This window comes from Mus pahari, chromosome 3, assembly GCF_900095145.1.
Source record: "Mus pahari chromosome 3, PAHARI_EIJ_v1.1, whole genome shotgun sequence".
NCBI lineage: Eukaryota > Metazoa > Chordata > Mammalia > Rodentia > Muridae > Mus > Mus pahari.
In genome coordinates, this window is record NC_034592.1 from 150,377,865 (window position 1) to 150,393,113 (window position 15,249).

The 15,249-nt window shown below is 50.0% G+C and overlaps 1 protein-coding gene across 1 annotated transcript in view; it reads left to right on the plus strand.

The window, feature by feature from the left end:
* Positions 1-13,818, plus strand: part of Pard6b (par-6 family cell polarity regulator beta) — a 20,626-nt gene extending 6,808 nt beyond the window's left edge. The window contains exon 3 of the mRNA XM_021194045.2: positions 11,061-13,818. Coding sequence (XP_021049704.1) covers positions 11,061-11,887 — 827 coding nt within the window. The 3' untranslated portion in view covers positions 11,888-13,818. The remainder of the gene's footprint in view (positions 1-11,060) is intronic.
* Positions 13,819-15,249: the final 1,431 nt, after the last annotated feature.

The window sequence follows — 15,249 nt, forward strand, 5'->3', positions numbered from 1 at the left end:
GAGAGAGAGAGAGAGAGAGAGAGAGAGAGAGAATGAGTGTGTGTGTGTATGAGAGAGAGAGACAGACAGACGGACAGACAGACAGAGACAACGAGAGTGTGCATGTGTGTATGTTTGGTTCTGCAACACATGTGTACAGGTATTCTCAGAAGCCAGAGGTGTCAGATCCCCTAGAACTGGTGTTGCAGGCATTTGTGAGCTGCCCTGTGGGTGCTGGGAATCAAATCTGTTCATTCTGAAAGAACAAGCCAGTGCTTTTAACCACTGAGCCATCTTGCCAGCCCCCTCTTCTTAAGCTTTTTCAAAAGTCAAAATTAGGGAATTAGAAAGTCTTCATTGGGCTGGAGAGATGGCTCAGTGGTTAAGAGCACTGACTGCTCTTCCAGAGGTCTTGAGTTCAATTCCCAGCAACCACATGGTGGCTCACAACCATCTGTAATGGGATCTGATGCCCTCTTCTAGTGTGTCTGAAGACAGCAATGGTGAATATATAAAATAAATCAATAAATCTTTTTAAAAAAAGAAAAAGAAAAGAAAGTCTTCATTGTTGGGCTGACGGGAAAGAGTGAGTGTAGCAGCCTCGCACTCCGAGTAGTGGGAGCAGGCTGCTGACTCCCTAGTCTGTCCCTCTGTCTAGAGGAGCTGTGCTGCCTGCCGCATCACTTCCTGGACACGCTGAGGAGGGCAGGACTGCTCTGAGTGGCACTCAGCAGAATCCTGTTTCTTTTCCATTTTAGATTGTTTTGTTTGTTTTGTCTAAGATTTACTTGTTTTATGTGTATGAGCACACTGTAGCTGTGTTCAGACACACCAGAAGAGGGCATCAGATCCCATTATAGATGGTTGTGAGCCACCATGTGGTTGCTGGGAATTGAACTCAGGACCTTTGGAAGAACAGTTGGTGCTCTTAAGTTCTGAGCCATTTCTCCAGCCCTAGAATATTTTTTTAATTCACAGAAGTAGTCTAAATATAAAGCTAGCTAGGAAATGAGAAGGGAAGGATGACTCTGGGGACTGTAAATATTGTCTCTCAGAAAATGTCTTGAATCCTAAAACCTAACACTGCCCCTGCCCTGTGAGTCGGAGCCGCAGAGAGACTGTGGCTGGAAGGACAGACAGCCCTGTCCTGTTGGTTATTTGGTCCTTTCTGTTTGGTAAAGGGAAGGTTTGAAAAGCCTGCTTTAGCTTTGAGCAGAATGTGATAAAGACCTTGCGGGTTTCCAACCAACTGAGGTAGCAGCTTGAAGGGAAGGAGGGTGGGCATTAGCCTCTCCCAGGGCCCTGACATACCAGACCCTGGTTTCTTCCTTTTTCTGGGTTTGGAGAAGCTGAAGTCCGGCAGTCTTATCTGCTGATGGGCTGCAGTCTGTTTTGAGCAAGTTAGTGCTAATGGTCGCAAGTGCCCTCAGGTGGGTGGTGGGCTCCTCAGCAGGCACATACACTATGCAGAGACTGAGTGCAAGAGGCTCTGTTGTCTGCTCACAAAAGCAGGGTGTGGAGAGCCAGTGTAGGTAGCAGAGAGGAGAGACGGGAGCAGGCTGACAGCGAGGGCAGAGCAGAGCACAGCTGGGGCTTTGAGCACCATAACTGTTTATGTCGGAATCCAGCAGAGGGCTGGGGTTGCTGGGGAGTGACAGGCTTGATCCTAGGCTTAACAGATTACTCAGTGGTTCTCAGAATTGGCCACCCGTGTGGATTAGAAGTGTAGTCTGGGGTTGAGGGTGGAGCTCTAGAGATGTGGGCAGCAGAAATACGACTGCTGTACTCAGTGGCTGTCATCTCAGCCCAAGAGCCCAAGAGCCCAAGCCCAAGGCAGAGTACTGTGAGTTCGAGGCTAGCCTGGGCTTTATAACAAGATCTTATTTCAAAAAGACAGCTAAGCAACATAAAAGCTGGAAGAGCAGCAGAACTGGAAAGCAGGTCACCCTTGTGGAGTTGAAAGGGCAACACATGAACTAATTCCTTACACTGTGTGGGTTCTGGGAATGGACAAAGACACACAGAGAGAAGCAGGCTTGGCAGCAAACACCATCACCAGGTGAACCACGTCCCCTGGCCTTGTTTCGGGTCCTTGAGACAGGCTCTACCTGTAGCCCAGACTGACCTGAAGCATACATTTTTCCTGCCCCTCTCCCTCCGCACGTTCAGGGATTGCAGGTGAACCTTGATGTTGGCTTGGAAAAGCTTCATAAGCTGCACCCCTACAGCATGGTGTTGGGATCCTCTCTTGTAGCTCACGGTCCTGCTGACAGTGTCACCTGAGTTTCATTTCATTATGTTACAGCTCTTCGCTGGGTTTTGTCCTTTTTTTCATTTGCTTTTTGTTTTGGAACTCATTTTGTTGTGAGCCTAGCCTTTAACAGCCAAGCCATCTCTCCAGCCCTTGAAACTCATTTTGTAACTCATACTGTAGCCCCAGAGTTCTTGGAACATGGCCTGTTCCTACTCCAGCCTTCTGAGTTCTAAGATACAGGCTGGTGCCACCACAGCCAGCTTTATAGGCATCAAGGTTTAGGAGCTCGTTAATGTAAAGACAAAGGTTCTCACTGTGATAAAAGTAGAATGTCCAGTAAAATGATCAGTGCTTAGAATCTGATGTAGGGAGCCAGTAAGCATGACAGCCTGAGTTCCATCCCTGGAACCCACAGGGTAGAAAGATCCAAGCCTTCTGAACTCCACTTGTGTGCCATTACCCACAAGCCCCTCCACAAACTAAATACACAATTTAAAACTATTTTATTGCATTATTATTATTTTTTTAAACTGGGATCTCATTATGTGCCCTGGCTGTCCTGGAGCTCACTGTACATCAGGCTGGCCTCAAACTCACAGAGATTCCCTGGTATTACTGATATTTATATATGTGTTAATGTATACATTTTTTACATTTATTTGTTTTGTTAGGGGAGAGGGGCTTATGCCATGGCACCATTTTTTTCCCAGGTGCTGAGATTAAGGGCTTGCACCACCACCCTGGCAGATTTTTTACTGTTTAAAAGTAAGACTTTGGAGCTGGAGAGATGGCTCAGCAACTAAGGGCTCCTGCCACCAAGCCTGACAGCCTAAGTTCTTCTGTCCCCAGGATACACATGGTAGAAGGGAAGAACATATGTGTGCACACACAGATGAATATATGTAATATAAGTATGTATTATGGGTGCGTGTATCTTGTAATCATAACACTCGGGAGCTGGAGGGAGGGGGATGGAGAGTTAGGTGGGTACCCTGGGCCACAGAGTTCCAGGTTACCCTCAAGTGCATAGTGAGAGCTAGTGAGCTGGCTCAGTGAGTCACGCAGCTTACCACCAAGAATGGTGACCTCCGTGTGGTCCCCAGGGCCCAGCGAGGAGGGAGAAAGGAAACCAACTCCTGTAGGTTGTCTTCTGGTCTCCACACCACATGCTCCATGGCACGCACTGACACAAAGTGTGAGCGTGACTGTGACGTACACACACGTCTGCAATATATTACGGCTTTAGTGAGAGTTAGAAAGAGACCATTCTAACAGCTGTTGCTTGAAACGTGTGTGATGGCTCCACTCCGGCTAAGAGCTCTGCTGTGAGCAGACTGAGCCCCGAGCACTCTCCCCTACCCCGCCCTCACACCTGCCTGCAAAGCGCCTCATTCTGCCCTGTAAAGCAGGAATCCCCTGCTCTCTGCCTCTGGCCAGTTTTCTTTGCAGATCTAGTCATAGGCCTAGGCTATCTGGTTTGTTTATGTGCTGTTGGCCGTCAGGTCCTACATCAAAGTCAGAGATATCTCATACCATTCTATTTCAGATTGAACATTTTCTTGTTTTTGTTTTTTAGATTTATTATTATATGTAAGTACACTGTAGCTTTCTTCAGACACACCAGAAGAGGGCATCAGATCTCATTTCGGGTGGTTGTGAGCCACCATGTGGTTGCTGGGATTTGAACTCAGGACCTCCGGAAGAGCAGTCAGTGCTCTTAACCACTGAGCCATCTCTCCAGCCCTGAACATTTTCTTAAAGCAAACAGAGGCTCAGGCAGGAGGCTGGGGTTTTTTGGTTTTTTGGGGTTTTTTGGGGTTTTTTGGGTTTTTTTGGGTTTTGTTTTTGTCTGCAACCCTGGAGAAGCCCTCAGAGAGCCTGGTTAAGACCAGATGCCTCTCACTTTAGAACCACAGCCGTCTGAGTCTGGTTTCTGATTTGTTGTCTTGTTTTTGTTTGGAGACAGGGTCTCACCATGCAGCCCTGGCTGGCCTGGGACTTGCTAACTGGCTACATACACCAGACTGGCCTTGAACTCCGAGACATGCGTTCCTCCCTTTCCTGTATGCTGGGATTAAATCAAGGCCTCAGTTTTTAGCTGTTAGCTTTGCCTTTTCTATTTTGTGGTGCACCTTGGTTTTTGAAACTACAGCCTCTTGGTGCCAGGCAGACTCCATGCTCTGAGCTGTACCCTCATCCCCTTGTGATTTTTTTTCAAACACTAAACCAAAGCCATTAAAGTTTAAAAACAGTGGTGTTTAGATCTGCCGTGCCTCTGAGTGAAGATTCCGGGTGGTGAGAGGCGGTGTTTGAGCGTGGACACTCCCAGCTGACGCCTGGACAATCAGCTCTCACACTCGGCACGCTTTGAAAAGTGGTTTTTAGAACAATTTTCTGTTAGGAGAAAAATGCCATACTGTTTCTTGGGCTGTTATCGTGGGAGCCAAAACAAAACAAAAACTCGATACCTGAAAAATGATTTTCCGAGGGTTTTCAGCTCCTTTCTTGGGGTGGAGTGTCTCCTGCTGTGGCCAGGCCAGGGGGAGAAGCTCTGCCTTCTGTCCTCTCCCCTGTGACTGCACCAGACAGGTCAGAGAGGCTGAAGATTGCTTTAAAACCTGCCCAGGTCAGGGACAGCAGCCTGGGGACTTAGCACCAGCACCAGCATTTCCCTGTGAGCCAGCAACATGGCGCGGTGTGGAAACCGGAGTCTGATTACTAGAAAGAATCAGGAGAGAACAGACCCCCGCAGGTTGTCCCCTGACCTCCACACCCATGCCCTGGCACACACACGTGCACACACACACACATGTGCACATACAGTAAATGATTGTGTTGGTTATGGTGGCAGGCACTACTCACACACATTAATCTCAGCATTCAGGAGGCAGAGGGAGGGGATCTCTCAGTTCCAGGCCAGCCTGGTCTACATTGTGAGACTCTGTCTCAAAACAGCTTAAACCCACTAGGAGTTTCCTGTAGAATGTTTCTGTAGAACGGAGTCAGGGTGACGTGTTTCCAGACAGATCTGCTTAGTCTGGGGCCTAGGACATGTTAGAACGCGGCTAACCATATCTGTGCTCAGGCTTCTCACTGTAGTGGTGGTCTGTGTCAGGCACATTGTGTCCTAGGGTATGTGACCGGTGCTGGCAGGACCTCCCGCTCTGCTGGGTCTGGTTCAGGACATGGCCTCTGGGACTCACACACCTGTAACTGGCAGAGAGTCGGCTCTTAGACCTTGACCTGGCACTGGACATGACCTTGTAGCTACACTTAAGGTTACATTTTACTAAGCCAGGGTTTAATTTTAATTCAGTCCAAGGGATACATAGCAGTTTCTTCTCACAGAAGGCAGGAGTAGTGGGACAAGCCTGTAGTCCTGGTCAGAAGCGAGTTCAGGGCCAGCCTCTAAAAACAGAAGTATAGACACTGCCACACAAGGCTTTACTCCGGAAACTGGAGCACTGCCGTTCACAGAATGATCCCAGTCGCTGCCGACAAAAGCCTTGCTCCCACCTCTGAGCCAGCCTGCTCTCGGTCACGAGCCGTAGCGCACCTGAGTAGTTTTCCACGAGTGCCCTGCATGCTGCTCTGCCCCGGGCTGGTCACCATCCTCCATGCCTGCAGAGGCCCTCTCTGGGCTGCATCAGGGAACTTTCTGGAAAGCCCAGATAAGATTACCATGTCTGGGTTCCCAGCCCAAGGCTGAAGTCCTTAGCCACAGCACTTCCCCAGAGCCCTGTCTGCACCTCCGTCATGGCCCCTTCCTTACCTGTGTCAGACCTGTGCACCCACTCCCTTCCCCAAACACAACACACTCTTTCGGCATCTGGAACCTTCTTCCCCTTCCTACCCGGTCACCTGCTCCCGCTCCTCTCATCTCTGGAGTCACCTCATTTCCACAGAGAACTCCTGCTTCCCCCCACCCCCTTCCGCCAGCCCCACTGGGTCCCCTCCGCTCCTGACGCTGACTATCTGGCTTTCCTTATGCCGTCCTTGTAGGGCTGCAGCTCTGTGAAGGCGGGTGCCCACCAGTTTCACACTGGCGCACTGCTGAGTGCAGTCCCAGGAATGGTTTGAAATGGAGTGCGTGCTTGCTTCTTTTGTGGGGAAGCAAAGGGGTCTGCATCATTTGAACATTGGCTAAAGCTTAAATATTTAATCCTTTCCAAGTTGCTGGATAACTTTCAATTCATCATGGTGCATTAGAAAGGGACTGGCGAACAGGCCTGAGGTTTTGTAACCTTTTCTTAAAAAAATTTCTTAACTCCTCTCTATATAGCCCAGGGTTGGTTGTAAAGGTGACACCGAGTGCCCAGCAAAACCACAGTGTCTTACTGTGTAGCCCAGGCTGGTCTTGAATTCGAAGCCATTTGTGTCCACCCCCAGCACCTCAGCTATGAGTGTTGTGTATACCACCACCCTCTTGTCACTAGGGTTGGGCCTAGGGCTTCACTCCCGCTAGGTCAGCGTCCTACCCTTGAGTGCTCTGTGCCTCCTCACGTCACCCTGCCTTAATTTTTTTCAAGACAGGAGCTAGCCTTAACCTAGCTGTGCAACACGTTGGTTCCTGGTCCTCTGGACAGGTGAGCGTGTCCAGCCTGGCCTGGAGCCAATCCTCCTGCCTCAGCCTGTGTGCAGTTAGTTGCCCTTACAAGCCCGTGCCACCAGGCCTAGCTACCCTGTCTTCCTCTGAACTTGCAATGGGACAAGCTCTTGAGCCTGCTGACGACTATCCCTGGGGTTCTCTAGGTTCTCCTGTCTGGGAATGCTTGGTGTGAAGTTTCTGTTTACCAAGGTTGCTGCTCTCACTGCGGGCATTCCTTCTGTCTGTTCGCCATCACAGTGGGCCCTGGCTCGCCCTCATCTGAGTGTGTTAGGAAAGCTGGGAGCCTGTGTGTGAGATAGACATTTGCCTGTTTAGAAGTTTAGAGGCTTCTGGGTGGATTCCTGTCAAGGGCAGCGAGCAGAGATCGTTGGCTGAGGGATAGAGTTCTCCATGAGGTGTTCCTGTATGGCCTTGGTCAGCTTTGCTGTGGGTCTCGGGGACTCCCATGGCCTCTGGGAGTGACCTTGGCCTCCAGCTGGGCCCTCCTGGACGGTCACCTTTACACTTTACGCTCACACCCTGCACCCTGGCCTGCTGCCAGTGTGTTTCTTTCCCAGTGGCTGGAAACTGATTAGCTGGGTGGGAGAACAGAGGTGCCTTTGTGCCGCTCAGTGCTTCTGAGAATTTAGAGCGAGCATTCAGAGGGAGTCTTAGGCCAAGCCGAATTATGCAGATTTGGGTTTTCTCAGTAGGGTTTCCCATGGACAGGCATGGAGGCAGCTTGGTGGCCTTCTCTGTTTTGTGGTCTGGAATTCCCCCGGACATGTTACACAGGCTTCCACTATTGGTTGTTCTGAAATAAACAGTTCAGTGTAAGACTAAGCCTAACGGCTTTTATCGAGATTTTTGCCAAATCCTGCTGCTTCAATGGATTTATTTCTCAAACCAAACTATAAAGCAACTTTCTGCCTAAGGACACAACGCAGACTCTTTGTGAGAAGATACGGGTGGAGAGATGGCAAGACAGGGTGTTCCTAGGACTCCTCATGTGGCCTGGGGAGCCACACACTCTCTTACCCAGAGGTGCCAGGAGGAACCTGGAAGTTACTGGTCTAGTAAAGACCTGGGTTCTCTCTGTCTCGGGTTCTTCTGTATTCCTAATCCCTGGGCTGGGATCTGAGGATAATGATGGGTGTCCCTGGCTGTGGGGCAGGTCCACTGAGTGGGCAGCAGGATTCTGTAGGTCCCAGGCTGTCTGTAAGCCAATCTCCAGCTAGTTACTGTGGAGATGAAGGAGCACATGAGATGTTTAGTTTTTTTGGAGACAAGGTCTTATGTCGCCCTGGCTGGCCTCACTGTGTAAAACTAAGGATGTGTGGCCTTGGGTTTCTGTTTCGGCTTCCATGTCCCAAGCCCTGTACTCTTATTATTACTGAAGTATTGTTTGTCTTTGCTAATTGATTGTTTCCCGGTTAGTTTTGATTTTGGGCTTTGCTTGCCTGATTGGTTTAGGTTTTTGCTTTGTTCTCAGAGATAAGGACTCCGGTGTAGCCCAGCGGGGCTCTAACTCAGATGTCCCGTGTGAGCCTCCGGACCCTTTGACTCTAGCAAGGCCTGAAAACCAACCCAGCCTGAGATGGCTTCAGCTCCTCCTGCTGCTCACCCTGTGCCTAATCCTTCCCTGATACTCCACCTGTGTTTTCTGCCTTCCCCTTGTGACAGTGGTGTCTGGGGCTGTCTCTCCAGCATGTGACAGACTCAGCTGGCTCAAGGAATTAGTCCAGCTGCAGGTGCAGAGTTAGCACATGTGTTTGTTGTGACTACTAGGTATCACTAGGTATCGGCACTACTCTTTCTTCCTCATAGTGTGTGTGTGTGTGTGTGTGTGTGTGTGTGTGCGCGCGCGCGCGCGTGCGTGCGTGTACACATGCACTTTAAGCAGTGGGCACATGGAGGTCAGAGGACAACTTGAAGGCGTTGGCTCTGCTTTATGGGTAGTGGGGCTCAAACTCCAGTCACCAGACTTGGCAGCAAGCACCCTAGCCCACCGAGCCATCTCACCAGCAACAAAGGAAGTTTTACTGAAAACAAGCCTTTCCACCATGGAGGGAAATCTGCTGGGAGCTAAGAGACAGGGGCAGGAGCTCCGGTTTGCAGAGTCCTTGCCACCCTGCACCCCAGTCTGTCACAGCGCTGATGTCACACATGGTTGAAAACAGGAAAGATCCCACACCTCTCTGCTTCTGCCAGAGTGGGGAGTGAGAGAGTCAGAGCCCATGGGGCCGAAGGGCATTCTAAGCATTCGCTGCATCCTGGCTCCACGGAATGAGTGCTGATGAGGAGATCTGTCCTTCCTCCCTCCCACCCTTCCAGCTGCTGGAGCAGGAACTGAACCCAGGGCCTCACTAGTTCAGGGCAAGTGCCCCCACCCCACCCCTGCCACACCCCAGCCATTTTTCTCTCCTGAGCTCCCTGGAATGAGTGTTCCTTCCCCTGTCCTTGTTTTGGATGTGATAAATATGTAAAGTGGAAGTGTTCTAATTAAATGCAGGAAAACATGCATTTAAAGGAGCCGTTTTAAGCAGGCAGGTTGGGATCATTCTAATCCTAGCATAGCAAAAGTAGAGGCAGGAGGATTGCTCTAACATGGCCTACATGGTAAGTACCAGGCCAGCCTAGGCTGTAGTGTGAGACTGTATCTCAAGTGTGGTTTTTTTCCCCTGCAAGATAGGATTTCTCTGTGTAACCCAGGCTGTCCTGGAACTCACTCTACATATAAGACCAGGCTGGCCTTGAACTCAGAGATCCTTCCCCTGCCTCCAAGTGCTCCTAAGATGTATGTATGTGTGTATATATGTGTATGTATACATGTATGTATATGTGAATATATGTATGTATGTATGCACATGTATATATATACATATATACATACATGTGTATGTGTGTATATGTATATGCATACATGTATGTATATGTGAATATGTATATGTGTGTGTGTGTGTGTGTGTAATTTTTTTTTTTTTTTTTTTTTTGAGACAGGGTTTCTCTGTGTAGTCCTGGCTGTCCTGGAGCTCACTCTGTAGACTCAGATATTTTATTTTTAAGTAACCGATATAAAATAGTTTTTATTCTGGCTGGAGAAGTGGCTTAGCTGTTACAAGCACTGGCTGTTCCGTCCTGAGCAGTCAGAGTGGCTTATAGCTGCTGTAACTCCAGGGGATCCAGCACCCATTTCTGATCTCTGAGGGCACCAAGTACACACATGTGGTGCACATAACACACATGCAGCCAAAACTCCCATACATGTAAATATATTAATTTCTTTTTTTACTCTGAGGGGATTTCATGTAGTTTAGGCTGGTGTAGGTGAGGCCACCCTTGAATTCCTGATCTTACTGCCTCTGCTCACAAGATGTGACTTTAGATGTGAGCCACTAAATGTGTGTACATGTGTGCACGTAGAGGTCAGAGAGTTAATTATTCTATCATGTGCGTCCTGGGAATCAAACTCCGGTCCTCAGGCTTGGCAGCAAGCACCTTTACCACTGAGCCATCCTGCCAGCCCATGCTTGATTTCTTCAAATGAGTTTGTAAACTGAACATTGGAGGTAATCCCAGCTCTTCAGAAGCTGAGGCAGGAGGATTGCCTTGAGTGCCAGGTAAAACCCTGGGTACAGGAAGGTAAGAAGAGACGAAGTTGTAACCAGGAGTGGTGACATGTACACACAGTCCCAGTGTCTCAGCTGCCTGGGACACTGAGGCCGGCCTAGCAGTGTGAGACTCCACCTGAGAAAAGGGGAAGGGAATGTGAGCCTGTAAGATCCGCCACAGGTTATGTTGTTGTTGTTTTGTGTGTTTCGGTTTTTAGATTTTGAGACTGGGTTTCAGGATGTAGTCCAGGGGGGCCCCAAACTTGCTGCCATATGATATAGCCCAGGTTGGCCTTGAACTTGAGATCCTTCTACCTTTTGCCCTAGGCTCCTGAGCAGGGGGATGACAACAGGTGTGTGGGCCACTCTTGACTATCAGAATTTCACTAGCCAGTTAAGGTGTTCAGTAGCTAGTGACATTTGTGATGTGTGAGAGGGCCCTCTAGTGTCTTCTGATGGCACGGCAGTCACCGGTGCAGTTCTGGTCTGGCTGAGTAAGCAAATACTCAGAAGCCGAGGTGCCCTGTGCATTGCCTGGCATTGCCTGGCGTTGTCATCTGCTGGGTCAGTGTGGGCGGGTGTGTTTTAGTGGCTCTGTAACCGTCCTGTGTCTGCTCTCTCCGTACAGAAGAAGCTGACTACAGTGCCTTTGGCACCGACACCCTAATCAGGAAGAAGAACGTGCTGAGCAACGTGCTGCGTCCCGACAACCACCGGAAGAAGCCTCACATCGTCATCAGCATGCCACAGGACTTTCGGCCCGTGTCATCCATCATCGACGTGGACATCCTCCCGGAGACCCACCGGAGGGTCCGTCTGTACAAGTATGGCACAGAGAAGCCGCTGGGCTTCTACATCCGGGATGGCTCCAGCGTCCGGGTGACACCGCATGGCTTGGAGAAAGTCCCTGGCATCTTCATATCTCGGCTTGTCCCCGGGGGTCTGGCCCAGAGCACGGGCCTGCTAGCTGTCAATGATGAGGTGTTAGAAGTCAATGGTATAGAAGTGTCAGGGAAGAGCCTGGACCAGGTGACTGACATGATGATAGCCAACAGCCGCAACCTCATCATCACCGTGCGCCCGGCTAACCAGAGGAACAACGTGGTGCGCAACAGTCGGACTTCTGGCAGCTCCAGCCAGTCCACTGACAACAGCCTCCTGGGCTTCCCACAGCAGGTGGAGGCTAGCTTCGAGCCTGAAGACCAGGACAGTGACGAGGACGACATCATCATTGAAGACAGTGGCGAGCCGCAGCAGATCCCGAAGGCCACCCCCGCCCAGAGCCTGGAGTCCCTGACGCAGATCGAGCTCAGCTTTGAGTCGGGACAGAACGGGTTCTCCCTTTCTCAGGACACGAGCCTGGTGCCTGTGCCCAGCAGCCTGGACACAGAGCTGGAAAGCCGGGCTCCGGGCCAGAAACTCTTAGAGGAAGATGGGACAATCATAACGTTGTGAACCACCAGATTGTTTTCTGTTTGAGGGTGTGAGGAACGGTGTGGGTGTGCACACATGACTGATGCTGTGGACCTGCGGGCCGTGATGTTCCAAGCCTCAAGTGGGGCTGGGCTGGGCTGTCTGTCTGCTGAGGCAGGCTGCTGTGACACAGAGCAGGTGCTGCCGCTCTGACACTGAGACCTGCCTGAGCCGGGCTGCGGTGGCTGGTGTCCACCTGCCTGCAGAGCCCGCTCTCTGCCCTCTGTGAAGTCTGGTCATCGGTTAGCCACTGGGGACCTCGGTTCTAGTCCCAGCTTCCATGTTTTCTGACTTTAAAGTGTTCCTCTGTTAACTGTGACAAATTATTTTTTCATGTGCAGTTTTTGCTCTGTCTTCCCATTTTCTAAGACTTTAGCTGGCCATGTCTAGGGGCCTCTCCCGGGCCCTGGAGCGACACCTGTTGTCCTCACCCTGGAACTTTACAGTTTCGGGGTGCCGTAGTCCTTCATCCCAGTCCAGTCCACTGGAGATTATTTTGTGCGTGCTGTGTGTGTGTGTGTGTGTGCGTGTGCGCGTGCGCACGTGCGTGTGTGTTTGTGGGTGGGTGATGCAGCATAGTTAGTTGACTCCCACACTCTTCAGTGTACCAGACAGTGTGGATCATGGGATAAAAAGGCCCCCCAGGTTAAGAGACTTACACACAATACAGATGTGCACTTTTTATTCAGAAGATGGAGTTTTCTTCCTGGGGATTCTAGGGTGCTGCCCACATTTGGGGAAACCCGTGTCAAGTTCACCACTCGAGGGGCTGGTGATTATTTGAGTCTATTTATTCTCTCCCGTGCGTCCATTCGGATGAGGGAACCGAAGTTGTCTTCCCTTACCTGACTTCCTCTTGTTGCATGCACAGTCAGCGAGACCCACGTGAGTGGCTCAGACTTCCCTGAGGCCCGAGGTCCTGAGGGGGACAGTTATTTATTTCGTAACCCTGTGGTGGCCAAGTGTGGATGCCTCATAGCTGTGTACTGACTCCGCGTTGAAGGACTTTTTCCTCCTGTAGTAAGAGCCGGCAGAAATGACGTCTTGATCCAATGAAGGGCACCGGCCTCCATCGCTACTGAGCGAGTTACCCATAGGCACCTGGCTGAGGCTGGGTGCAGTGAGCCTGTGACTGTTGAATTCCCTGCATTCCTCCTCTCACACGGCACTGCTGGCTAGCAGCGCTCCCCCTCTGACACTGCGCGCCCTGCAGTGGAAGGCAGCCATAGGCTCAGTTGCATACGTGACTTGGGGTGCATGGGCTCAATGTTGTAAGTAAAGATATTTCACATACTACCTCTCTTCTCTCTTTCTCTCTCTCTTTTTTTAACAGAGTTTTAACATAGAACTTTTCTCTTGGGGAAGAAATATTTCAGGGCTTGACTTTTGTACAAATTTTAACTGAAAAACAGATTTCTCTTCTGTCTGAAAACGGAGATGAGAGCTGCTGACGCTGATTTTAATTTAAAAGACAAGAGTGTTAGCAATGAGGTCGTACCAATGAAGTCAGTGGTCAGTAGACTTTCTGTGAGGCCAGCGAGTCTTGGCTATGGAGGTCCCGTCCCGTCGGCTCAGTTCTTGAGACACCTCAGAACAGGAGCGTGTCGGCAGCTTAGCGTACAGTTCTGTTGTCTGAATGTCGAGCCTCACTGTGAATTCTGTTCTGTCCTAAGTCCGTCATGTCAACCAGATGCCGTGCTGTTGTGAACCATGAATTTTCTAATTAAATTTTACATGCTATAACATGATTTTTACATGAATGATACTTTGTTTAAACTATTAAATGTCAGTATTTTACTACAATTTTATTATAAAATGTACATTATCACTAAATGAACTTTGATTTTAAAAATCAAGTTAGCTTTAGTTACATATTATTTTTTACAAATAAAAACGGACTTGTATAAAGGCTACTTTCTTGTTTGAAATTATATGAAAAGAGGATGTAAGGGTATTTGCCAAGCATCCCTAGTTACTGCATAGGGAGTGGAACTGAGTCACCGCTGATCCCGTGACCCTTTTCCAGGGCTATGCTGAGCCCCAGGCCTCGGTCCCCACATTCCCCACCGGTCCAGGCTGAACCCCAGCTTGGGGCACTCGGCCTCTCGGAGCTGGGATTACAGGCACAGGCCATATGGCCATTCCGTGGTTGTTTTGGTTTGGTTTTTAGTGCAGTGGCATGGCATGCCTTTGATACCCAGCACTCGAGAAGCAGAGACAGTCGGATCTCTGTGAGTCCCAGGCCAGCCTAGGCTACACAGTGAGGAGGACATGTGTTATTGAGATAAGGTATTTTGTGTGTACAAACACAAGTGTATTTGTGTACATGTGGATGTTGGGCCATAGCTCGCTTGTGGAGGTCAGATGACAACTTGTAGGAGTTGGTCCTCTCCGCTGAGTCAGGGAGGGTCTCTTCATGTAGCCTAGGTTACCCTGAGACTCCTATGTACTTCTGCCCCTGCCTGCCGTGTTCCTGGTTCTCAGAGGCCTGTGCCCAGAAGTCAAAGGGTGGTTGCTTTTCTCTTTGGAGTTTTTGTTATTTGACTTCAGTTTTGGGGAGGGGGGTTGTTTGTTTTTGTTTTGTTTTTTCTCTGAGGGCAGTTATTTTAGAAAGTCTTCGGTAGCCTCAGGCTAACCTTGAACTCCTGAAGCTAGCGTTTCCCGCCTCCTCCACTCCCGGCTACTGGCACTACAGGCATGTGCCAGCAGCCTTGCCTCCTGTTTGTGTTCTGGTTTTAGAACTTGATAGGTGACCGGGCTGGCCTTGAACTCACCTGCCTCTGCTTCCTGAGTGCTGGGATTAAAGTCACGTGCCACCACACACCACCTCTTGGGGTTTTTTTGTTTGGTTGGTTGGTTGGTTTTTTTTTTTTTTTTTTGAGAGCTCACTGTAGCTCAGGTTAACCTTGAACTTGGCATTGTTCTGACTTGGGGTCAGGTCCCAGGTGGTGTATGTAATCCTTTATTTTGTGGGTCCAGGTGGGTGGGCCACAGCCAAGTGCCTAGAGGTCAAAGGACAGCTCTCAAGAGTAAGTCTCCTCCGTCCAGCTGGGCTCTGGGGATCCACAGTCTAAACAGCAAGCACTTTCAGCACCAAGCTAGAGGCTGGTGTGAATATCCCAGCTCCTGTGGGTGCGGTTCTCCACTTGGTGATTATTTCCCCTGGCGCGGGACTGGGTCATACCCTGTGTGAGCAGAGTGGTGGTCATGGGTCTGCACCTCGAGGCTCCAGGTGGATTGGACCAGTGAGATTTCCTGGCCTGTGGAACCGGACAGCTGAGCCTTGCTGAGAAACACGCAGAGAGACCGTCTCAAAAAAAAATGTAGACCGTTCACCCAAGACA